At 40.5% G+C, this 27,236-nt stretch overlaps 1 protein-coding gene across 1 annotated transcript in view; it reads left to right on the plus strand.

Annotated features, from left to right (window-relative positions):
- Positions 1-346: 346 nt before the first annotated feature.
- itpr3 (inositol 1,4,5-trisphosphate receptor, type 3) overlaps positions 347-27,236 on the plus strand; it is a 226,867-nt gene continuing 199,977 nt past the window's right edge. The window contains exons 1-2 of the mRNA XM_052034535.1: positions 347-741; positions 18,836-18,906. Of these exons, the coding sequence (XP_051890495.1) occupies positions 653-741; positions 18,836-18,906 (160 nt within the window). The 5' untranslated portion in view covers positions 347-652. The remainder of the gene's footprint in view (positions 742-18,835; positions 18,907-27,236) is intronic.

A 27,236-nucleotide genomic window follows, 5' to 3' on the forward strand; every position in this document is an offset into this window, starting at 1 on the left:
ATTGAATCCAGGTATTGTTATGCTTTAACGGTTTGAGGCAAATGGAAACCACGCCAAAGTTTTACTAAACACCTTCTGCTTTTTCTCTATTTAAGAACAACACTAGTTATTACTCAACCGGACATGTGTATGTGTAAACATGTCTGTGTACTTCCAAGATAAGAATGATGTAACTATAAAAGCTCACAGCTCATTTGGGATCTTTCATCTTTTACAGCCAATACGCTACACGAATCCCTTCTGACCAATGCATTTCTTTATCTGCAATGGTTTTGGAGCAAAGCTGTTGGTTTCACATTCGGATTTTGGTTTTTGCTATGGATCAGACAGGGGTGTTACTGCTTGCTGATAAGAAGTTGAAGCAGATACTAAAAAACTTCCTGTATTATATTTCTGCTTTTCTATTGGACGCAGGTGGCCACATCGTCGGAGGAGCGATCATGCAAATATTCGCAGCTCAGTTTTGATCTCTGCCTCTCACGTTGGGTATTGACAGCGAGGGTGGGGAGATGTCGGGGAGGCAGGCTGCACCATTGCCTTCCAGAGTTTAAACTTTTGGGCGAAACTTTTGTTCCAGCTCATGATTTCCCCACGTGGACTACTGTGAATCTCCCAACGAAAGACGGCGGGACTGCACAAAGAGTAGATCGCAATGTCTGAAATGTCAAGTTTTTTGCATGTTGGTGATATCGTGTCTCTGTATGCGGAAGGCTCCGTGAATGGCTTCATTAGTACTTTGGGGTAAGCGACCAGTGATTCTACTGTGCTCACTGTGAAGCCTGGCTGTCTGCTGCGCTCATCCGCAGACTTTTAAACCTTAAAGCAAAGTTTGACTGAGTGTTTTGTAAAGTTGAAGTTCACAAGTTATTTAGGTAGGGCAAAAACTTTAGCTCAGTGACTCTGCTGGGTCCTAACGTCCGTCATATTCCAGTGAACCCCACTAGCAAATAGCAGGTTTGTGCTGTTAGCAACAATAAATGTTTGTAACAGACAAACTGCATTATAGATTTAAGTTGAAAATTAAACAAACTCAATAATTATTTTCTGTCGTGCCCCTGTTGTGACGCAGGTTCACTGTGTATATAATTTAGTTGACGTTTACCTTGAAAATTTTCAATTTTTTTGTAATATTTAACTCACAGTAACTTTCCTTATTTACCTCCAGTAACTTTCCCAGCGTACTCGTTTTTTTATATGCAAAGTACTGTTTTGGATCTTCCAAGGATGACAAGATGTGTTTTTAATACCCTGGTTTGCTGAATCTATTCTAATCTGCTTATTTTCTTTAATTTCATACTTTTTTACTATGCTGCACGTTACCCCTCTTTCCCCCCGCCCTCAAAGAGCAGTCACATTCTTAACAAAGATGACCATTGTGAGATCTGGAGGAGCTGCACTATAGTTGGTCTTAGACTTTGAAACAGTGCTGATTTAAATTGGACGTTTCTTCTCGGCAAAAACATGGTTTAATGTATTCATTAGAAGAAAAGTCCAGTGTTCCTCTCATCAAAATGACCCATGTGCGTGAGCTGTAACATTATTGATGTTATTTGCTAACAATAAAGCATGTGGACCAAACTTTTAATATTTTGTCACAGTAAAGAATGTCATGGAAAAGTACAAAAAAATGAAGGGCAAAGTGACGAGTTATAAGAAACTTGGTTTTAAACTGAGAGATGTCTAGTTTTTTTTAGCGTACTGTATGTCATTTATACAATGCCAAATTGTATTGTTATTTTCTTGTGACAATGTTCAAGAGTTTTGACAGACAATGATGCAAATTTTCCAAGGAAAAAAAGACTTGTATTTATTTTGTATGTTTCATGACAGGACATTTCAATTTGCAGTATTCTCACTGTTACCTATTTTGTGGGATGTGAAGCAAATAATTCATGCACAGCAAAGTCATGTGACCAGCAAAGTTCTGAAGACTAATTTTAATGTTGTTTTAAAATGCAATTTTTGGTGTGAAGTCCAGACAAACAAACATTATAGATTACACTAAAGATATAATTGACAAAAAATGCACTGATTTGGAGTTGGAAGCCTAAGAGTAGGGATAAATGGTCTGTATTTCATTAGCAAAGTGTGACAAACTTTTTCCCCAGGGACCTGTTTCAACTACTTAACATTACACCATATTTATTCGTGACTTGGATGAATAATAGAGTTGTCAGTAGAAGTTCACAGGTGACGGGTAATTTCAGAAATGTGGGTGAAGGAATTTGCGAAAGGACATTGCACATTCAATTGTGTTGTCCACTTAATTTGCCAGTTAATCACTGGCAAGTGTGATGTCATCCACTTTGTGCTTGTGGAAGGTCTGATTTTTTTTTAATAATGAGAAATTTAAAAACCGTAGAAAAGCAGAGATTTGGGAGCCCAAGGACAAATTATTGGAGACCAGTAGACAGATGAAGAAGCAATCAAAAAGCCTAAAGCCATGGGTCAGCCTTTTGCTCTGTTTATGGAATGGGTGAAGCTGGTCCTGAGAGGAACTGATGATGTTGAGGGGCTGACGGAGGTTACAGAACAAAGCAATGTGGCCATATGTGAGAAGAGGAAGGCAATAGGGCTTGAGATGTGTATAACATGGGTGAACTTATTAATGACATGAACCACAGGCGAGCTCCTCCATGGGCATATTGTAAAGACATGAAGGGACATTTTATTTCAGTTCCTTCAGGGATTTTTGTGAGTTGGACAATTGATGTGTGCAATTGGAGAGCTGCAGAGATGGTTGACAAATATTTTGTCAGGTTAAGTTCAGTAGCTGAAAGGTGCTGGCTGGCACATAGAAGAATTTGAGAGGAACAGGGGCTCAAATTCTTTCACGGAAGCTTGCAGGATAACTCTGGGAGGGCACTGCAGAACATGAGAGGATTTTGCCTGGACATCCCTGCGCTTTGGGTAGGGAACAAGCCCAAAGAAATAGTGATGGCAGCACAGTTGTGTGAAGCCTTCATGGGAAGGCTGTGAATTATCTGGGTGGAAAAGACAGGAGGTGTTGCTGTGATTGTTACAGCCTCAATAATTGCCACTGAGTAAGGCATATTGCATGGTATGCAGATCCCTAACCTCAGTTACCCCTGAAGAAGGTAACTACTGGTAAGAATACTGGAGCTTGTTTGCCTTGGTAGCAAAGGGACAAAGGTGAAGAACAGTCTCCCTGGATACCATCAGAGAATGAACAGTGAAGTTAGGAATGATAAATGGGAATTGTTCTAAACCTGCAGATGGAGTAATCAGCAACACACTGAGAGCCTCTTTATCAATTGAAGACATCATGATCAATATGTGAACTGAACTGCTAGAAGTCAGTCAGTTATCAGGCCAGGTCATCAAGGGAGTGTTACTGGGGCTATTGTGGATTTAAACTACCACGGAAAGGGATTTGGAACCACAGAGGTAAGTCAGGAAAGAGAAATAAAGCAGGAAGTGAAAGTTAGAAAAGTAATAAACCAGATGAACAGGCAGAGCAAATGAAAGCAAGCAGTAACTGGGGTCAAAGCACAGAAAAATATTAAAAGAACAAAATTAAAGGTATAATATCTAAATACACACAACATTTGCAACAAGGTAGACAAATTGCTGGCAGAAATAGAGGTATGATCTAATTGCTATAATGCAAATGTGACTGCAGGATGACTGAAGGTAGGAGCTAAATGTTTATGGGTATTTGAGATCTAGGCGAGAAGGAAGTGGGGTAGTGCTGTTAAGATTTGTATGTAGTGGGAAATGATCTAGATTTGGCCGATTGTAATTTGATTTAGAATCAGTTTGATTAGAGCTAAGAAACAGTAACACATTATGGAGGGCCAGTTATAATATTGGACACAGCACAAATCAGGAAATTAGAGTTGCTTCTAATGTGTGAAACAGTAAACCTGGGGGACTTTAATCTTCATTTTGACTGGATATGTCAAATTAGCAGTGATGAGGCAGAGGATTAATTTGTAAAATGCATACGATATGCTTTTCTAGGTTAATATGTTAATAAACCAAATGGGGTGAAAGTTATTTTAGATCAAGTACTGTGCAATTAGACAAGGTCGATTAATCATGTTGTAAAGGGACTGTTGGGGAAGGGTTACTGGTATAAAAAAATTTTGATTTGAACAACATCACCTTCATACTCAGTCTGAAACTAAGGCCTTAAATCAAAACAAAGGAAACTATGTGTGTGAGGGGAGAGTTGGCTGTGGTTGGCTACGAAACTACATTGAAAGTTCCAGTGGTGGACAGACAGTGACTGGCATATAGAGAAAGAATGTATTTCTTGAAGGCACAAAAACCCAAAAGGAAAGATGATCCATTCATGAGTGACAGGGGAAGTTCAAATTAAAAAAATAGACTTGGCAAGTTGCCAGAAATAATGGTAGGCCTGAAGAATATGAATGTTTCAGAACTTGGCAAAGGGGGTATAGAAAGCTAAACAAGTGGCCAAGAACAAAGCAGATGGATTATAAAGGGGGGGGGGAAGTGAAGTGATGCACCTGATGCAGGGTCATGGCCCAAATGCCGTCCATCCCTTTGACTCCACGAATGCTGCTTGACCTGCTGAGTTTTTCCAACCCTTTTTGCTTCACTTCAGATTCCAGCATCTGTAGTCTCTGGTGAAAGTGGTTGCTAAGTTGGCCTTAATGAGAAGGTTTATGTCCTCTGCAATTAAATGACTTTTTTTTTGGCAGTCCCTTGGGATCAAGGATGGTTTGCTTCCCCTCCTGTTTTGAGGTGGATAATGAGGTCAATGTGGAATTATATAGGTCTTTGAGACCACACCAGAAGTGTTGTGTGCAGTTTTGATGCCCTTGCATAAAAAGAATATATTTTCCATCAAGCATCTGCAATGAAGATTCACCAAACTGGTTCCTGGGATAGTGGATTTGAGGAGAGATTGAGTAGACAAGACTTGTATTCTCTCAAATTCAGAAGAACGGGAGGCAATCTCATTTAAGCTTACAAAATTTTTATAGAACTTGACAGGGTAGATGCAGGGGCCACGTTTCTCTTGGCTGAGTCTAAAACCGAGAGTCGTGGCCTCAGAATAAAGGGTAGTCTGATTAGGACTGAGATGAGGAGAAGATTCTTCACTTAGTGAAGAATTTTTTGAATTCTGTATTTCTGAGGTCAGCCTTGAATTGCATTCAAATTGGAGATCAATAGATCTGGATATTAAGGGAATGAAGGATGTAGGAAAATGGAACCAGGGTACATGGTCAGCTGTGATATTTATGCATGGTAGACCAGGCACGAAAGGCCAAATGGGTTATTCCTGCTCCTACTTCCTATGTTCTTGTATTTCTGTCTTCTAACATGGGCACTGAAAATATTCAAGCATGTTTTTTTTTGTGACAGTAAATTTGTGTTTGCCACCTATGCAGAAGGGATTCCACAGAACCTGGGGTACACTGCTGTGCTGCCAATGAAGGGATATGGGTCTCTCATGGGCCAGAGCCATGTACCTGGAATAAGGGATGTAAATTGGACCAAGTCACTTCAGTTGAGGGAGCATGCTTTTAAAATAACTGTAGTGATGGACATGATAAGATTCTGGCGCTAATTGCACTGTAGATGTACTGGACCCAGCCAAGAAGACGACTGGTCAGGTGGGCTTGGGAGGCATGAGGAAGTCTGGATCTCACAGATGTGGCTAACCCAGGTGCACCAGCTACAGCTCTAACCAGATGAGCTTGGAGAATGGAACACTGGTATCCATTCTTGGACACTCTAAGAAAGTGAAGGAACATATACCCAGGGAAGATTGTATGGCAAAGGCAGGTGACTTTGTCCAGAGAGGCAAGTGTGGTGATCTTGGTGTGGGTGAGGAGAACTGACACCATTATAGATGCCATCTAAGGAGAGCCCATTTGAAGAGGAATATGTGGCTTGGTTAAAGAAGTGAAGAATCAGGTTTCTCAAGAAGAGGAGGGTTGGAATGTGGGTCAGTGCATGCAAAGGTTGCATGCAACGGATTGGTAGATGATCCAAAAGTGCAGATGGAATTGCATAATAGAACATGAGAAGATGGTACTCTCAGGCCTGAAGCTGTGATGAGCTTTGGGAATATCAAATAAAATATACATTTATGGACACAAGATCAAAAAAAAAAGGGCAAATAAGTTATTTAGTCCCTTGTGCTCATTTCTTGTTCAATGAGATCATGGCTGATATTTTACCTCAGTGCCATTTTGTTGCACTTGCCCCTTGATTCTTCAGTATCTAACTATGTATTAACCTCTGTCTTAAGCATCCTCAGCAACAGAGCTTCCAATTCCTCTTCGGTAGAGGATTCTAATGATTCAGCATCATCTGGGTGAAAACATTTCTTCTCATCTGTGTGCTGAAGGCAGATCACTTACTTATTGACCCCTGGCTCTGACATTCCAGCCAGGAGAAATGTTAACTCTGCATCTACCATGCCAAGCTTCTTAAGAATTCTGTTTACTAAAAGAATTCAACGAGTGTTTTTGTTTTGAAAATCGGTGATCATGCCATGTTGAATGTTGAACTGTCAGCCAACAGGGGCTGCAGGGCAGCAAGTGAAGCAAATACTACAAATAGTAACAGGATGTTTGGGCAGAAGGAAGCTTTGAGAGAAGCCACCTCAAGATGGAAATGAAAAGTTATGGAGCGCTGCACGATGAGACCAAAAATGCAGGTCATGGAGTGGCAAACAGCTTGATGAGCAGCTCGAGTCTAAACTGTGGTGATTTTGTTTTGCGTTCTCTAAGCAGTGGGAATAATTGCATTCCTTGTAACAAACAATTTGGAAGAGAACCTTGTGATTTGCTTTGATGGTACATTGGAGAGTTGGGGGCGACATTGTCAGAATCCACCAGAAAGGTGGAAAGTGTGAAACTTGACATTGCTGTTGTAGAGAGGCTGTTTCAATCGAGTCTATGATAGAAGAAATTGCAGGACCTAGAAAAAGGTAGACTATCTACAAGACTTCTGCTGTTCACAGAGCTGCTAATTGATCTCAGATTGACTGAGACCCCTTGCTATTGTCTTGCTATGTGGAGGTGATTTTTAAAAAGTCCAATGAATGATGTTACTTCAGGCTTGGATGTACTTGAGTCAGCTTCCTACACTAGCCAGGGTGAGGCAAGAGAGGCTTAGAACTAATGTGGGTGAATTGTATGCACTGGATGATGATTTCTCAACCTCGAAAGAGGAGTGCAGGTCTGGTGTCCACAGGGAGTGGAAGTGAGAGTTGTATTGTGAATCAGTGTGCCTGGGAATATTAAGAAAGATTAAGTTAGATATTGTACTTATTGCAGTTATGACACTTGGAAGTATTTTTGTAACTATTTTAGTTGTTAAAGGTTATGTTCCATGTTAAGATTAGGGTTTACAATTGTTTAGAAAGGTGCGTGGTATACCGTTTTCACGGCTAGATGCTGTTTTCAAGGAACAGTTGATGTGAGGTTATATTTGAAGCCTATGAGAGAAGCCATTTATTGGGTTTGTGTGTGTCAGGGGTACCTATCGTGGTGTCGCAAATGGTACTGCAATTGAAAATTACAGATAACCCTTTCGTTACAGTCATTTGGGTAATAGAAATTCACCTTTGCAGAATGGACAAAACACGGCCCAAAAAATTTGAGCTAAGAATTAAAATTCACTCTCAGAATTCATTGGGGGGGGGGGAAGTAAATACATAAACACAAAATTTATTGTTTTTCAACTCTTGTTTCTTAAAGCGTGCGTAGATGATGCAGCTTCGTATTATGGGAAATTGCTGTTTGTGGGACACAACACCCCCTGTAACATAAGGGTTGCCTGGAGTATATTTGTTTAGCTAAATTTATAGTTTCAGACAATGTATATATGAACTGTGTATTTTAATATTTAAATAAAATTTATTAATTAACCACATGCACCGTTATTGTCATACGTTTGTTTCCTTATTCAAAGAGAAAGCTGTGTGGTATATTGTATGCGTATATACCTTTTAAGAACCATGTGCACATTTAGTATGTCTTTTGATGCACTATTGTATCAGCCACTGTTGTTAGGTGAATGCTGATCTCCTTCAATGAAGGGTGTGTGGTTAGCAGCTTTATCCTTGTCTTTCTGAACAGAAATCTAAAGAACCCATGTTTACTGCAACATTGTTCCATCAAAATGAGGTGATGGAACATGCAGCTTTCAGACTTGGGTGAGATTATATTATTCACTGTTTCCATGTTAAACTGATTCTGGAATGACAGAGTCTACTAGACATGCCACTTCTGAAGTATCATTGGGTAATGCTGTGCAGTGATCAAAAATATGGGTCCATGCTTGCGTTGTCCACAGTGGAGATGTTGAAGCCTCACTGATCATCACGGTGATGGATCCCTATAACAGCCAATGCCACCAATTACTTCTGTGATAAGCCATTACTTCCTACTTGTGGACTAAATAGGCACATTGTGTTCTTTTGAGGCAAGTAGCTCAGGTTTACATCTGGATCACCATGTCTGTTAGTCTTCAATTCTCCTCTTGTGGTGTCTGAAACCACACAGAAAACAGAGTTTCTTAAGTTTATTTTGAAAAACTGAAACATACTAGTTTCAGATATCTAGCTTAACAGCTAGATGAGTGGTTTGTAGGTTAATCTTCCAGTGACCTACATGGATTCACATCTTAGAAATCCATACTATATCATATTTTTATGATTATCTCTGTAAGGGTGATGGGAGGATATGGAGGGAGTTGCAGGGGTCCTTGGAAATTTGCAACCCTTCACAGAATCCCTATTTGTGGGTTAGAACATGCGCTCCATAACTACATATCTGGCAATCAAAATCTCTTGGATGAGGTATTGTCTGAGAGACTAAGGGAGCTGGATCACTCATTGTTAAAACTTCAAATTTTTAACACCTTGTATTATGTGATGATTCAGCTCCCTGAACATGTGGGACCAAGTGCCAGTTTTTTTTTTCAGCATAGACAAAAAAATTGAAAGAAAGATAAAGGCTGTATTTTATGGAATAAATGTTTCAATTGTCTGTATTGATGCACTGCATTTGAGTCATCATGTACAGAACATGATCTCTGTCATTCGACATGAATGCAGGGTTTATTGAATTACTTTGGATTATGCTCTGGGCAATCAAATACTAAATTGTGTTAAGCCACTATTGCAGAAAATAAAAATGTGAATGACAGAACTGCCTTGTTTCTGTGTTTGGCTAATATTAAAATAAGGCAGCTAGCAGAATCCAGCTGTCAATTTTCTGAAGCAGTTTTTTGTAACTTTCTTTTATGAATAACATATTTCTAAGGAAAAATTGTTAGCAAACATCTCTACTGGTAGCATCTTTAATCTTGCAGGAAAAGGCCTTTATGGCCAAGGACACTGCTCTGGAATTAAACATCCATACAAGTTATACAAATGTACAATTGAGATGTTTTTTTTTCCCCTCACTAACTGGACGAGTTGTGAGATGTGTAGATAATGTGCCATGGTGTGCAAAGCCTATTCAGAAGTTGAATAATTTGAATAAATATAATTGTTAGGTAGGTCAATCTGGAAACTTGCTTGTCAATTTTGACCTTTTGCCATTATAGATTAAAGTATTTTTGGACTCTATCAGTGATAAAGCTGGTAAATATGATGCCCAGCCTGCTAATGAAACACTGAGGCCAAGTGGACTTCACTGTCATCATGAGTCTGTGATTAATTAGCTGGTGGGAAAAGAACAAAAACACTCTTGAATTTATCGGATGTCTTATGACCTCTGACTGTCCCACAGTACTTTACAGCTAATTGTGTAATTTTAGAGTCATAGAGTTTGAATTTTGAATTCTATTTATTGCTTTAATGTGGGAAATGTAGCAGCTAATTTGCATGCAAAATGCTCCCATAGACAGTAATATCATAATGACCAGGCAACCTTATTTTTAATGATGTTGATTGAAGGATAAATGTTAGCCAAGACACCTGGATCATTCAAAAACAGAAAATGCTGGAAACACTCGGTAGGCCAGGAGGTGTTTGAGGGAAGGTCAGTGTAATCTGTCAATATTTTTCCTTTCAAATGTTACCCATTGAATTGTGCAAGATTAAAGATGCTACCAGCAGAGATGTTTGCTAATAATCTTTCCTTAGAAATATACTGTTCAGACTCTTGATGTATCTTGATGAAGGGTCTCGACCCGAAACATTGACTGTTTATTTCCCTCCATAGATGCTGCCTGACCTGCTGAGTTCCTCCAGCATTTTGTGTGTGTTGCTCCAGATTCCAGCATCTGCAGAATCTCTTGTGCCTTGTAAATTTTATTGCTTGCAATGCATTGATTTGAGGCTGCCTTCCTTGTGTCCTTAAACCTGAAGTATTTCAAAATTATTGTATGAAGAAACAAATGTTTAGCACCAATATTTCTGTCATTTGCCCTTGGCAGATGTGAAGTACTTTAAGAGGTGACAGGGACTAAAAACATTGGATGTTTGTGTGAATGTCAAAGTGCAAATCTGGTGGAATGTCAGAATCTTTCCTTTGTAAGGGAAGGATGGAAAGCCTGTTTGGAGGAAATGCACTTATTTAGTTTGGACTGTGACTTCATAATGGGACAGAAGTTATAAAATTAAACCAGCTTCCGATGTGACTTCAAGAGGGGTAGTTTCATCCCACAGAATGGTGGAAGTGTGCATCAGAATAATGAAACTAATTAATGCTGTTCCATTTTAGAGCTGCTCTGAATGTTTTCAGAGGAAGTTCAGAAAAGGGTGAATGGATGTTTTGTAGAAAATAAGTCCTTGAGAAACTGAGGCCATGTAACAATAAAATAAAACTGAAACCGGTCCAATCGTGAATTAATGAAGCATGAGAAATGTTTTTCAATTGATGGATTCTCATCTCATCTGTATTAGATTGTTTAACAATTTGTATGCCTTTATTTCTATTTTCATTTCCTTGCTGTTTACCTACATACTTTAATTCCTGTTATTTGATCGAAATCTAAAACTGATGTACATTGAGATATAATCCAGGATTGTACTTGATTTTTCTTTGGAAAGGGGCGGAAGTACAAGGAAAACCTTGCCTCAGTATCTGACCTTTTGACTTTTATTCATATTTTATTTTGAGCAATGAAAATTAATATCTACATTCATGTAACACTTCTATTTAATGTCCTACTTGATAAAACCCTTTGTTAACTAGAAAAATGGATAACATATTATTTGAGTTTCTTTTGATCTTACTTCTTGGAGAACTTCATTTATTTCCTAATAATGTTCCAGTGCTCAATTTACTAAATAGGTTGAAAACCATTTATTCCTCTCTGCATTCTTGCCCACCCTTTCCAGCCAATTATCTAGACTCACCTGTTTTCTTTGAAGACAACATTGGCTTAATTAACCTGTTGCTCCAATTTTCTACCCAGAGGAGTGATGTTATTGGATTGGCATTTTAAGTCTTAATGCCAGCACATTTTGATTGTTAGCTGAAAATAGTTCTGAGTACGACAGATACAGGATAAGGTATCTTTATTAGTCACATGTACATCGAAACACACAGTGAAATGCATCTTTTGCATAGTGTTCTGGGGGCAGCCCGCAAGTGTCGCCGTGCTTCTGGCGCCAAAATAGTATGCCCACAACTCCTAACCCGTACTTCTTTGGGACGTGGGAGGAAACCCACTCAGTCATGGGGAGAACGAACAAACTCCTTACAGATATCAGCTGGAATTGACCCGGGTTGCTGGTGCTGCAATAGCGTTATGCTAACTGCTATGCTACTGTGCTGCCCTAAACTAGTGCCCAAGTTGCGTTACCAGTACCAAAAATGTCACAAAGAAAATTTCAGTATATTCCTAAATGTTTCTGTGATGAATATAATTCAAGTTCATTGAGATGTCTTAAATATAGCTCACCAAAAATGAATACTTTGGAATTTCAATTAAGTACTGTGGAAATGTATGGTTGTGGCTTGTATGCATTTCTTCCAGACCCATCATCCTCTGAAGTGCATGTCCTTTTGCATTGAGAAGTTAACTGCTAATTGAAAAAGCCCCAGTCCAAAACATCTTGGAATTGAATTCAGAGCATAGAATTTCATAAAAATAATGTAAATGTGTTACAAGGTAGTTAATTTTAACCTTAAAGATTTAAGATTGATCTACTTTAAATTCATGCCAATAGTTTTAAAAAAAAAATTAGCTTATTTCTTGTATCAAAAAATATTTGAGACTTGGCATTTCAGAATTCATTGCAAGTTATTATGACAGTCAACTGAGGGATAATGGGTTGTGGATAAAAAGGTGAACAATATAGAACAGTACAGCACAGTACGGGCCCTTCGGCCCACAATGTTGTGCCAACCTATTTAAACCTACGCTATTTAACCCTCCCCTCTTGCACAGCCCTTAACCCTCCATTTTTCTTCCATGTGCCAATCTAAGAGTCTTTTAAATGAAACTACTTTTATGTTTTCAAGGAACTCATTTACATTCATAAAGAAGCTTAGTGATCACTTTTGATATTATCTTTATCATCTGTGTGCCATCATAAATGTAGAATGAACCTCGGCCTCTAAATTATTCCACTCAACTCCATCATACAAATATGAAAATTGGATTTTTTTAATGGGAAGTTTAAGTCATTAAGACTAAATAGTTTAATACCTCTGTAAAATAGTAGACAGAGGAAATTTATTTGTTAAAACAAATTTTTACACCTTCGAACAATAGTCTTGCTGAGCCTGATTTTCCAGGGTTGTAATATTATCTTGTTAGAAATCACAAATGATGTGTACGACTGAATGACATATCAGGTTTGTAAAGTCGTATTGCTTTTGTTAATTTGGTCAACTGCTTGTATGTAAACCTTTGTGGCCAAGCAAAGACTCGTGGTATTCTATTATTTGTGAGTGGAATTTTTTTTTCCACCAAAGATTTGTTTTATTCAGTTTACATTACCATTTGATTTCAGTGCATTCTAGTATTCAGCAATATATTTATATAATACCTCTCTAAACCTCCAAAAGCCTCACCATCATGTTTGTATGTATCATGTCTTGAGACAAGGTTAAGTACCTCTCCCCAGCTGTAATATCCATATATTAATTACAGTCTTAGCTTTAAGAGTAGTTCTTGCTGTCATTCTGCATTGGTTGTTTGATATTTCTTAACAACTCCTTCAATATATGTTTGTCACCATGGTACTAATCATGCATTGTTAGGCCCATGAGGTTTCAAAATATGACAATGGAGCTATTGGATAACTCTCAGGACTATTGTAATTTTCTATTTGTTGACTGGCATGTTATTTGTGTTGCTGGGCATTAATTTAAAAAAAATCTACATCAATAACATTGTTTTCCTTTGCACGGCTACCCTTTATTTTGGATGTTGGTACAAGAGGTTCTCAGGAGCCTGTCATCGTTCAGCTTATTGGAGAAGTGGCATCTGTAAAAAAAAAACCTTCTAATAATATTAACATGTATAAATTGGCCAGGAGCTTTTGTGTTGATAAAGGACTCGAAACATTGAATAATTTCTGCACAGGAAGAGGCCATTCAGCTATTCCCTTTCACAGAACACTCAATCAAGTTGAGTCTGCAAAAGTCTCGATATGCTTATCTAATCATCATGTGTAACTCCTCTCCATCGCAAAGACTCTCATATTTTTTTCATCACCTCTTCCTCTTCTCTCCCCTCAGCCCCTTCACTGCTGCATCCCTTGTTTGTCTTTTTCTGTCACCTTTTAAATTTAGATGTATCTGGTGCCTTCCTATCTCATTCAAAATGCTTGCATTGCTCCACCATTTTGACCCCCCATACATTAGATTTCCATTCTCCCCTTCAGGGTCTTGTGAAACATTACTTGTGCAGTGTCATTCATGTATCTATATCATTCTGCACCTGTCAGCTCTCTGACCCAGTTGTTTATTGTGCTCAACTGGCTATGTCTATTATACTCCTGTCTTGCCTTTTCCGAAACCCATCCTTTTGACTGCACTTTTCTGGTTAAAGTCTGGGTCCACCATTGGCACAAAGGATTGGGACCCTTGATGTTTGTATAATACATTGAAGCACGGTACGGTACGGCACGGCACGGTAGCGTAGTGGTTAGTGCAACGCTATTACAGTGCCAGCGATTGGGCTTCAATTCCCGTCGCTGTCTGTAAGGAGTTTGTACGTTCTCCCATGTCTGTGGGTTTCCTCCGGGTGCTCTGGTTTCCTCCCACATTCCAAAGACATATGGGTAGGTTAATTTGGGTTTAAAATGGGCGGTGCGGACTCGTTGGGCCAGAAGGGCCTGTTACCACGCTGTAAACAAAATTCAATTTAATTTAAAGTCTTGGATGTAAATGCATGAGCTATGAGAAGCAAGTCTGCAGATGATACAAACATTGTAGATTGTGAGGAAGGTCATCTCAGGCTATGACATGTTAATAGATCAGTTGGACAGAGCAATGGGAATTGGAATTTAGTCCTTATAAATTTTGGGATGGCAAACAAAGGTAGTACACAGTAAGCAGTAAGGCCTTGGGGTGTGAATGAACAGAGAATAACTCCATAGATCCCTGCAAGTGGCAGCATGAATAAGGTAATGAAGGCAGCACGTGGGATATTTGCATTCATTGGCTATGGCGCAGCGTATAACAGCAAGGATGTCATGTTCCAGCTTTATAACGCATCGATTAGGCCACACCTGGAGTACTGTGTGCATTTCTGGTCACCACATTATATGAAGGATGTGATTGCACTGGAGAGGGTGCAGAGGAATTCACCAGGATGATGCCTGTGTTGGAGCATTACAGTTGTAAGGAGAGACTGCAAAGGCTGGATTTGTTTTCCTTGGGGTGGAGGAGGCTTGGGGCTGACCTGATAAAGGTGTATAAAATGGTGAGGGGAATAATCTTTCTCCCATAGTGGTGGTACCTAAGATGAGGGCATAGGTTTAAGGTGAAAGGTTGGAAATTTAGAGGGGATCTAAAAGGGAATCTTTTCACACAGAATGTGGTTGGTGTCTCTAGTGCAATGCCTAAAGAGGTGGTGGAGGCAGATGCTCTCATGACATTGAAGAAGCATCCAGACAGATACTTGAACCATTAAGGCATAGAAAACGACGGACCTAATGTGGGGTAGTGGAATTAATGTAGATAGGTACAACAGGCAGCATGGACACAGTGGGCCGAAGGGCCTGTTTCTACACGAGATGACTCTGATTCTTCTCACCCCCTTTGCTATCCATCTCCGCAAATGTAATTTCTTAAGCACAAGATGTTTGGCATGTGGCATGTATTTTCTTTGTTGCTGAACTGGAAAATCAATTAGGCTTGGCGGTGATTGGTGTTACAATTATATACAATTATAACATTGAAAATGAATATCTCAATCTTGTTGAACCAGAGTTTTAAATATCCAGAGGAAATGATCCCTCTCTGCTTGGTGATTTATTCTTTTATGAAGATTCTTTAATCTATTTACATTTAGAAATTTGTTTTTAAAATAATTTTGTGTAAAAGGCAGGAATAATGTGAAAGGGATTATTTTCTCTGGAAAGTTGCATTCTTCTTGTAATATTGTTTTGCTACAGTGGAAAGCTGTTGAATATAATACAGACTTTGTATCTGCAAATTTGTTATGCAGGTGAAATATGAAGGATTTGAGGAGTTAAGGGGAGCTGTACATTCATCTTTTCATAACCAACAAATTCTGCTGTTCCTTCTGTTAAATGGATGTCTCCAGGTTATTGTATTGGTACAGTAGCTGTTAATTCCCATTTTGATTGCTTACTCCTGTTTTGGTTATTTAATATACAATCTATGATTATATATCCATAAGTCCTGTTTACCTAATATACCTGCGGTTGCTAACTTGTGTTAAATCTACCAATACTTTGCTTTCAAAACTCTAAACCATGAATTCAAATTCTTCATTTGTCTTGCTCCTCAATCTTGATAACCTCCTCCAGGTCTTCAGCATAAGATAAGATCTCTTTATTAGTCACATGTACATTGAAACACACAGTGAAATGCATCTTTGGGTAGAGTGTTCTGGGGGCAGCCCGCAAGTGTCGCCACGCTTCTGGTGCCAACATAGCACGACCACAACTTCCTAGGTTAATTTAACATTGCCTACTTGTACATCAGCTGAATGTTGGTGGGAATGCTGTCAGCTGTCAAAAACCTATGCAATAAAACGCCTTCTATAAACCTTCCTGAATACTCTTCTAATATCTATTTCTTTGCTTTTCGTCAGTTTTGTCCAAGTTTGCACTAGTGGTCCTGGGACACTTTCCTTCCATAAAGCTACTATTTAATCGACTGTTGCTAATTTGTTTATTCTGCCTGATTATAGAGATAGGATAGCAACACTCCTTCACTTGCTTAGAACATACAATAGTGTCTTGCCATGAATCATTTTTAATCATTACAATATATGAATAAAAATTATGCAGCAGATTTTTTTAGAAACTTATTTGAGGCAAAGTCGTGTGAGCAATTTGTGATTGCCTTTATGAACTTGGAGAACATTTGATAACAACCTTATAATTGAAAATGATTTATGCAAGTTGTATGCATTTGGATAAAGAAAGCAGCTACATGCACTTGACTAATTCCCTGTAGAGTTTTGTTTTTGTTTGCACAGCCAACTAATTTTAGAAACATTTGTAAAATACCACACTTTGATTCTTGTTACAGCTGTCATGCTAGGTGAGAATGTGAGAAAATATTTAACACCTTGGATTAGTACAAGTGATTATCACCATTGGTTAGGTATCCAATATCATTGTGTAGTTTGCTAACTACTTTGTACTTGGACATTATCAATGCATGGTGCAGGAGTATGTGCTGGGGGATGCACCGAAGTTTGGTGCAGCCACCATAAGAGCTTTGTTGAAAAGGACTGCACTCTAGGGTCATGGCATTCTGCAGCCATGGGAACTGAATGGCTGGTACTGCAAACGCAGAGAAGGAGATGCCCTGATTGCAGTTACTGTAAATAAAAATGAATATTTTTGGAAAGAAATATCCCATGTATTTGGATGGAACAGCTGTTCACCTCATGGATTGTACATTGCCTTGAATGGGATACAGTGGTCCTTGTCTTGGAATGCCCCAAGCAGCTGCATATCACTGCTCTGAGCTGGTTCCAGGCACACATACTGAGATGTAAATAAATTGACTCGTGCAAGACGATCATCAACTCATTGTAAGATACTCTTTGATATGTCTGAAACTTGTTGGTCTCCCGGTACAAGAAGATGTTTGCAACTAAATGCTGTCATCTGACACATTCCATGCTGAGGGATGCATGGAAGCTTGGTGTAGCCATTGGAAAGTCTTGGCAGGAAGAGGTTACAGTCTCAGTTTCTGCTGCCATTGGACACCTGAGGGACTGGACCCAGTGTTGCAACCTCTTAAATGTTTTATTGATGCAGTGTTTAAGGATGAAGCATTAGTGATATTGACATATTGTAAGTGAGTGAAAATAATGACATGATGATTGCATATCAGTATATCACTAATGAGTATATTTGGTTTAAAAGCTGCTTTGACCTTTTCATTTGTCCAGGTTTTCAAGGATTCAATTTGCATGATCTTTGTTTAATTAAGCAGTGATAGCTCCACTGTTGGACTTTGCCTTCAAAATTCATTCCATTGACATCATTGAAATTAATTTCAGAGGCAACTTGGGAGGAAATACTGCAGAATTGTTCTTTTGGGATGTTCTTCATTATCTGAAATGTTCAGTCTTTGTTCCTTTTTGCTATAATGCATCTATTCTAGCATTAAATTATGTTTAAAAACCGGTTGGTGGAAGGAGATATGATGGTGACCTTTTGAAAGGTATTTCGACAGGCACAGGAAGGGAATACAGGATATAGACCATGTGCAGGCAGATGAGATTAGCTTAAATTGGCATCATGGTTGGCATGGACAAGGTGGGCTGAAGATCCTGTTGCTGTGTTGCTCTGTTCTTTGCACATACCTTTTTAATAAAAGTCTCAATGATTCTTTATTAATTTGCATTTGACCCCAGGATATTGATCTTGTAAACTAAATGCCCATTTCACAAATTCTTTCAGAAATGGGTTTTTATTTTACATGGCCTGGATTTTGCTTGAAAATGCTTGGAATTTCCATGCGTGCACAGTTAAGTGCAGAATTCTGAAACTTGGCTGTTCCTGTTGTTCTCAGTGGCAGAGCTCAATCTTGCTGAGATTTCTCAGCATTAATGTTGGTGCTGTGACCCCAATGATTTCACTGGAGACTGTAGGCTCCTGGAAAAGAAAGCAGAAGGGGAAATAAATTCCTTTTTAATTACTTTCACTTTGCTTAGTGCTTTTAGCCAATTATATTTTCAGAAATTTATGTTGAAAAGTTTTCAATTTTATCTCATGGTTTAGTAGTCTCTGTATGTCAGAGATGTTTGGGAACATTTAAAAGCTGAGTTTTGATGGCCAGCCAAGCTGAGTGGCAGGTTTTTGCTGTTCATCAAAGCTTTCAAGGCTATCTGGGGGCATGGCTTCGTCAGTTCTTGGGGTGATTGAAGCGAGCGATTGCTGGCATTGGGCCATGATTAGGTTAGGTGTCTTTATTAGTCACGTGTACATTGAAACACACAGTGAAATGCATCTTTTGTTGCCATGCTTCCGGTGCCAACGTAGCATGCCTACAAATTTCCTAACCTGTACGTCTTTGGAATGTGGGAGGAAACCGGAGCACCTGGAGGAAACCCACGCAGACACGGGGAAAACGTACAAACTCCTTACAGATAGTGGCCAGATTTGAATCCAGGTCACTGGTGCTGTAAAGCATTACGCTAACCGCCACATGACTGTGCCTGCTGGATCTGACCTATTAAGACTTTTCTCTTTGTTTTACAGGTTGGTGGATGATAGGTGTGTCGTAGAGCCAGGAGCTGGAGACCTGGAAAATCCTCCCAAAAAATTTAGAGGTAAATTTGGATCATGGCATATTTATTACAGTATAGACAATAAGGGGTTGGATAATTCATATGACAAGCAAGCATATGTTAGATTTATTTTGTTAATTTAAACTTGGAGAACAAATAGTATTCAATTTTTAAAATAACCTTTGAATCATAATTAATAACTGTTTTAAAATTCTATAATTTGCTTTCAAAGTTATTCTTGAATTATTTGTCCTTAAATAAATGCACAATTCAAGTCATGATGTTAGGGCAATATATTTGTAAGTTTATTCCACAAATATTAAGAATAATTCCTTAAAATACATTCTTGCAGCTTCTGATCTTTACAGAAGGAAGTATATTTGAGCTTCCTTTATGCAGATTTTTAGATATGTGAACAAACTAGAATGGATTTCTGCTAAAGAAAATCTTCTGTTTAAGATTTACAGCTGTCTAAAATATACATCCCTTTTGTCCCATCCCACATTTTTATCCATTTTAATTATTCATAAATGAAGCCAATTATATTGCGCAGAAAATAAACCAGAAAATTATGGGAATACTTCACAAATCAGGCAGTGTCTGTGGAGAGAAAAGCAGTGTTGTCATTTCTGGTCCCTTTATCTTCCCTTGGACTGTTAAATGTGTGAAAACAAGTGTTTTAAATGGCAAAGAGACAGCTGTGGCAATGGAGTGGTGGGGCAGGGGTAAAGTACAAAGGGCTGTCTGTGATAGAAGGAAATGAGTTGGGATAGCAGCCAGAAAAAAATCCAATGCAGCAGTAGAGAACTGAAATAGTACTGGAAATCAGCAGGACAGGTAACAACTGTGGACAGAGGAAAAAGTGAGTTAATTACTGGTGGATAACCTTGTTGGAGCTTGCCAGTACTGGCACAAAATGGAAAGGTTATCTGAAATTGTTGAATTCATTATTGACTCCCTAAGGCTGTGATGGGCCTTGATGAAAAATAAGGTGTTGTTCCTTAAGCTTAGGTTAGGCTTTGTTGGAAAAGTGTAGCATGCCAGAGTGAAGTCTCATTAATAGATGTAATCGGGTCTTGTTGGGTTTGGATCAGGCAGTCAGGCTCTAATTAAAATATTGAGCCTTCATCCATTTAGTTAGAGTTGGACTGGTCCATTCCAACTCAACCTCAAAGATTATAAGGACTTGTTGCCCACCTGATGTGTACACTTGGTCCTTTGTTGGGCTTGGATTTGGGTAGCCAGTTTCTATGCCGGATAGGGAACACTTTGTGGTCATTTAAAATACTGTTATCAGATCCCATGTAGCAGGAAAGGTCTTGGTTCATTTCCTCAACCTGGGGTGAATGAGTTCACCTCATCTGGTCTGGGAATGGGAGCATCCTCAGTTCTTCCAGGGTTTAGGAGGAGAATAAACAGCCCAGGTTCCTGCCCTTGGTCTCTGACAGATCTCTGCCCTTATGGGGACAAAACTCATAACATTTCCCAATATGGGTGCAAGAAGAGTTAAATCAGGAGCTAACCAATGTGTCCAAGATAGACAGACACTGGGTCCAAGGTGATTGAGAAGCCAAGAGCATGGAATAAGCACTGAGAACTTGGAGTTCCGGCATGGGGATGAAGAACCCAGATGCCTGGGGTAGGGATTGGAATCTGGGATCTTTGTAATTGCAATTTATTTAATATGTCTGCCATTGCAACAGCTGGGAGGTCCCACTGGATACTGAGCTCTAGGGAGAGTTTGATATGGCAGTAGAGACCTCTGGTTTCTCAAAGATCCAGAAATCAGAAGGTAGGCAAATGGATCTGCTTCTTCTGACAAGAAAACTCTAAGTACTAATGGTCATTGTAGTATTCACCAGTGGGCCTTTGGAAGATTGGACCCATTATCAAATCAGTAAGTAGAATTCAAATTGTTATAGGCACAAATGTGCTTTGTATATGAGTTCTGCAGTGTGACAGCAAAAGCTTGTTGGGTTTTGCTTCATGGTAAAAATGTTCAGTGCTCACCAAAGCTGGAAGTGTATAAGATAAGTATATAAGATTATGAGATGCACAGATAAGGTAGATGGTTAAAATCTTTTTCTCATGGTGGGGGTATCAAAAGTAAGAAGGCACAAGTTTAAGGTGAGGGGAAGAAGCTTTAAACTGGATCCGAGGGGTAAGCTTATTTACAGTGGTTGACATATGGAACTTGCTGCCATTGGAGGGGGTGGAATCGTATACAGTTGCTATGCTTAAGGGGCAGTTAAATAGGTAAGTCACAGAATATTTTCCTAATGTGGGAAAGTGGGATTATTGTAGATGGACAAAGAAGGTTGGCATGGATGTAGTGGCTGACGTTACTGTTTGTGTTGTACAACTCTGACTCTTTGGATGCCAAGATCACCTCAAGAAATTCAGGCTTAGAGTTTCCAATCAAAATGCTCCAGGCCAAAATCAGTGCCTTTAAAACCATAGCTTATGCTACTGACAAAGTGGAGCAACGTACTGCCTAATCTGCAAAAAAAATACTTGCACTTAAAAAAAAAACTGCAGACGCCAGAAGTCTTAAATTAAAAATAGACACTGTTGGAAACATTCACCAGGTCAGGCAGCGTTTCTGGAAAGAGGAATAGTCAACGTTTTTAGTTTCAGCACTGATGAAGGTTTCCTGGTCCTGAAATGTTAAACTCTTTCTCTTTTCACAGATGCTGCCCAACCTGCTGACTTTTTCCAGTAATTTCTGTTCTTAATAAACTAGTATCCCTCTAACATCATAATTTTCATGATATTGCTCAGGCAACATAATCAAATAGCCCTGAGGTTTTTTTGGTCAGCCTTAGTTCCACGTTTCATGTTTATTTTCCTGGAATTGAGTCGTATTGTTTAACAGAGACACAAGATTCTGCGGATACTGAAATCTGCAGCAACACACACAAAATGCTGGAGGAACTCAGCAGATCAGGCAGCATCTGTGGAGGGAAATCAACAGTTGACATTTCAGGTTGAGACCCTTCATCAAGACTGGGAGAGGAAGAGGGCAGAAGCCAGAATAAGAAGGTCAGCGGAGGGGAAGAACATGAGGTGGTAGGTGAGTCCAGGTGGGGGAGGGGGAATGAAAAGAAATGATGTAAGAAGCTGAGAGGTGATAGGTAGAAGAGGCAATTGGCTGAAGAAGGAGGAATCCGGTAGGAGAGGGCAGTAGAGCACGGAAATAAGGGAAGGAGGTGGGGAATAGATGGGCAGATCATGAGGGTGGTGGAGAGGAAAGAGAAGGGGTGAGGGGGCTACAGGAATGAGGGAAAACAAAAGAGGCGGGGGGGGGGGGTGGAAGCTATGTTGAGGCCGTCAGGTTGGAGACTACCAAGCAGAATGTGAGGTGCTGTTCCTCCAATCTAAGTCTGGCCTCAACGTGTCAGTAGAGGAGGCTGTGGATAGACACGTCATTGTGGGAGTGGGATGTGGAATTTGAAGTGGCTGACCACTGGGAGATCTTGCTTTTGTGGCGGACGGAGCAGAGGCGCTCAATGAAGTGGTCACCCAATCTGCATCAGGCCTCACCGACGGAGAGGAGGCCACACCGGATGCAATAAATAACACCCTCGTATGGTTTAACAGATCATTTTCCTTTAATTTTAATTGACGCCTTCAGCAATTGGAGTTCTTTTCTCAGTATAACAAGCTGAATGGTATTTAGAACCATAGAAAAATACAGCACAGAAAACAGGCCATTCGGCCCTTCTAGTCTGTGCCGAAACATTATTCTGCTAGTCCCATTTACCTGCCCCCAGCCCATACCCCTCCAGACCTCTCTCGTCCATGTATCTATCCAATTTACTCTTAAGAGCGAGCCTGCATTTACCACATCAGATGGCAGCCCATTCCACACTCCCACCACTCTTTTAGTGAAGAAGTTCCCTCTAATGTTCCCCCTAAACCTTTTCCCCCTTCACCCTAAAGCCATGTCCTCTCGTACTTGTCTCTCCTAATCTAGGTGGAAAGAGCCTACTTGCATTAACCCTGTCTATGCCCCTCATCATTTTATAAACCTCTATCATATCTCCCCTCATTCTTCTCCGCTCCAAGGAATAAAGTCCTAGCATGCTCAATCTTTCCTTATAACTCAACTCCTGAAGACCCGGCAACATTCTTGTAAGTCTCCTCTGCACTCTTTCAACCTTACTGACATCCTTCCTGTAGTTCGGCAACCAGAACTCCACACAATATTCTAAATTAGGTCTCACCAATGACTTATACAACCTCACCAAAACATTCCAACTCCTATACTCAATGCTTTGATTTATGAATGCCAGGATGCCAAAAGCCTTTTTTACAACTCTGTCTACCTGTGACTCTACTTCCAAGGAATTATGTATCTGAACTCCCAGATCCCTTTGTTCCTCCGCACTCCTCAGTGCCCTACCATTTACTGTGTATGTCCTACCTTGATTTGTCCTTCCAAAATGCAACACCTCACACTTGTCTGCATTAAATTCCATCTGCCATTTTCTGGACCGTTTTTCCATTTGGTGCAGATCCCTCTGCAAGCTTTGAAAGCCTTCCTCACTGTCCAGTACACCTCCAATCTTAGTGTCATCCGCAAATTTACTAATCCAATTTACCACATTATCGTCTAGATCATTGATATATACAACAAACAACAATGGCCCTAACACAGATCCCTGAGGCACACCACTAGTCACAGACCTCCAATCTGAGAAACAACCACTCTCTGTCTTCTCCCACACAGCCAATTTCGAATCCAGTTTACAACCTTTCCATGGATACCCATTGACTGAACTTTCTGAACTAATCTCCCATGGGGGACCTTGTCAAAGGCCTTACTAAAGTCCATGTAGACAACATCCACAGCCTTACCTTCATCTACTTTATTAGTGACCTCCTCAAAAATTCCACAAGATTCGTTAAACACGATCTACCACGCACAAAGCCATGCTGACTATCCTTAATCAGCCCTTGGCTGTCCAAATACTTATATGTCCTATCTCTCACAACACCTTCCAATAATTTACCCACTACTGATGTCAGGCTCACTGGCCTGTAATTACCTGGTTTACTCTTTGAGCCTTTCTTAAACAATGGAACAACATGAGCTATCCTCCAGTCCTCTGGCACTGCACCCGTGGCTAAGGACATTTTAAATATATCTGCCAGGGCCCCTGCAATTTCTACACTAGTCTCCCTCAAGGTCCGAGGAAATATTTTGTCAGGCCCTGGGGATTTATCTACCTTTATTCGCTGTAAAGCATCAAGTACCTCCTCCTTTTTAATCTCTATATGTTCCATGACACTAGTGCTTGTTTCCCTTCCTTCCATATCCACGATGCCAGTTTCCTGAGTAAATACTGATGCAAAAAACTGTTTAAGACCTCCCCCATCTCCTGAGGCTCCACGCATATACGACCACTCTGATCTTCTAGGGGACTAATTCTGTCTCTTACTATCCTTTTGCTCTTAATATACCTGTAGAAACCCTTTAGGTTTACCTTCATATTATCTGCCAAAGCAGCCTCATGTCTTCTTTTTGCCTTCCTGATTTCCTTTTTTAGTATTTTCTTACATTTGTTCCTAGTTGCCTATACCTGCTATACACCTCTCTTTTTCTTAACCAGCTCACCAATATCCCTTGAAAACCAAGGTTCCCTATGCTTGTTACCCTTGCCTTTAATCCTGACAGGGACATACAAACTCTGCACTCTCAAAATTTTGTCTTTGAAGGCTTTCCATTTACTGAGCACATCCTTGCCAGAAAATAACTTATCCCAATCCACCCTACCTAGATCTTTTCTCATTTCCACAAAATTGGCCTTTCTCCAATTTAGAACCTCGACTCGAGGACCAGACCTGTCCTTATCCATAATTATCTTGAAACTAATTGCATTATGGTCACTGGACCCAAAATGCTCACCTACACATACTTCTGTCACCTGACCTGCCTGGTTCCCTAATAGGAGATAAAGTATTGCATTCTCTCTCATTGAGACCTCTATATATTGATTTAGAAAACTTTCCTGAACACATTTGACAAATTCCAAGCCATCCAACCCTTTCGCAGTGAGGGAGACCCAGTCAGTATGTGGAAAGTTAAAATCCCCAACTATTACAACTTTTTGTTTCTTACATCGGTCTGCTATCTCTCTACAGATTTGTTCCTCCAATTCTCTCTGACTATTGGGCGGTCTATAATACAACCCTATTAGTGTGGCCACACCTTTCCTGTTCCTCAGCCCCACCCATATGGCCTCTGTAGACGAGCCCTCTGGGCTGTCCTGTCTACGCACAGCCGTGATCTGTTCCCTGGCCAGTAATGCCACTCCTCCCCCTTTCATCCCTCCCCCTCTATCACGTCTGAAACAACAGAAGCCTGGAACATTAAGCTGCCAGTCCTGCCCGTCCTGCAACCATGTCTCACTAATAGCAATACCATCGTAATCCCACGTGCCCATCCACGCCCTAAGCTCATCTGCCTTACCTACAATACTCCTTGCATTGAAATAGATGCACCTGAGAACATTACTATCATGTACAAACCTTCAATTTCTATCCATACCTGCAGACCTTGCACGATCATTTTCCTCCTCACTTTCTTCTCTAACACTCTGGTTCCCCTCCCCCTGCAAATCTAGTTTAAACCCACAGGAGCAGCACTAGCAAACCTACCCGCAAGTATGTTAGTCCCCTTCCAGTTCAGGTGTAAACCGTCCCTTCGGAACAGATCCCACCTTCCCTGGAACAAAGCCCAATTATCCAGAAACCTAAAGCCCTCCCTCCTGCACCAACTCCTTAGCCACGTATTTAGCTGCACGATCCTCCTATTTCTAGCCTCACTAGCACGTGGCACTGGTAGCAATCCTGAGATTGCAACCTCAGAGGTCCTCTCCTTTAACTTTGCACCTAATTCCCTAAACTCTCTTTGCAGGACCTCTTCCTTCTTCCTATCCACGTCATTGGTCCCAACATGGACCACGACATCTGGCTGCTCACCCTCCCTCCTGAGAATATCAAGAACTCGATCTGAGATATCACGGACCCTGGCACCATGGAGGCAACAGACCATTCGGGATTCTCGATCTCTCCCACAGAATCTCCTATCTGTCCCCCGAACTATTGAATCCCCTATCACTACTGCTGTCCTCTTTACCCTCCCTCCTATCTGAGATGAGGGTCCCACCTCAGTGCCAGAGACTTGACCACTACAACTTGTCCCTGGTAGGTCGTCCCCACCAGCAGTATCCAGAACGGTATACTTATTGTTGATGGGAACAGCCACAGGGGTGCTCTGCTCCTTCTGTCTAATCCCCTTCCCTTTCCTAACTGTCACCCAGCTACCTGCCTCCTGACTTTTAGGTGTAACTCTCTCCCTGAAACTCCTATCTATGTCTGCCTCTACCTCCCGAATGATCTGAAGTTCATCCAGCTCCAGCTCCAGCTCCAGTTCCCTAACATGGTTTGCCAGGAGCTGCAGCTGGATGCACCTTTTACAGGTGTAGTCATCAGGGACAAGTGTGCTGTCCCTAACTTCCCACATACTGCATTCGGAGCACACAACTGCCCTAGCTGCTGCCTTCATTACCCAATCCGACTTTAATTAGCTTAAAGGAACTTATCGGCCTTACCTCTCAGGGTGCTAGCTCTTCCTCAGCCTCTGCTCGCCGAAGCCTCTTGAGCCAAAGCCTCAAGGCTCCACTCCTACCCTGAGCCACTCACACACTGGCCACTCCTCTTAGTTACCCCTCCTGATATTCTACTGAAATATTTATCACAGATAACAGGTAACCTTACCTTTGCCTACCCACCAGCTACTCACCTGCCTTACCCCTTTACGCCGAAGCCCCTTGAGCCAAAGCCCAGAACACTCTGCTCCCACTCACACTGCTGCCCGCTCCGACGCTGCCCGCTCTATAGGCAGTTGGTTTTTTAAACTGCCCACGCCGTGCCTGAGCAGTCCAGCCCCCACTCGACCACTAAAAACTTTTAAAGAAAGTAGAGGAATGAATATTTGTCATCACTTCACCAGTTTTATTTGAATTATGATAATCTGAATTCCAGTCATTCGCCCACTCTTGTGCACTGAATCCATCACGATCTATCTTGAAAGGTACCACCCAGATTCCATGTGTGTACCCTGCACAAGAGGGATTTATGGTCAAATATCTTTGAAGAGCTGTAATTGCAGTCACTCAAAAATAACTGACATGTGTTGTGTGACACTGTAACACACACAATGATTTCCTGTTGTGTTGCTTAAAGTGAATCGGAGGATATGGAAGTACATGGGCGACAAGTTTCTTTTGTGGGGGGGGGTAAAGTGGGGAAGGTGGGGTGGGTGTGGTGACTTGGAGACATAAGAAAAGTATTAACTAACTTCA

The sequence above is a fragment of the Pristis pectinata genome, chromosome 20 (assembly GCF_009764475.1).
Source record: "Pristis pectinata isolate sPriPec2 chromosome 20, sPriPec2.1.pri, whole genome shotgun sequence".
Classification (NCBI taxonomy): Eukaryota; Metazoa; Chordata; class Chondrichthyes; order Rhinopristiformes; family Pristidae; genus Pristis; species Pristis pectinata.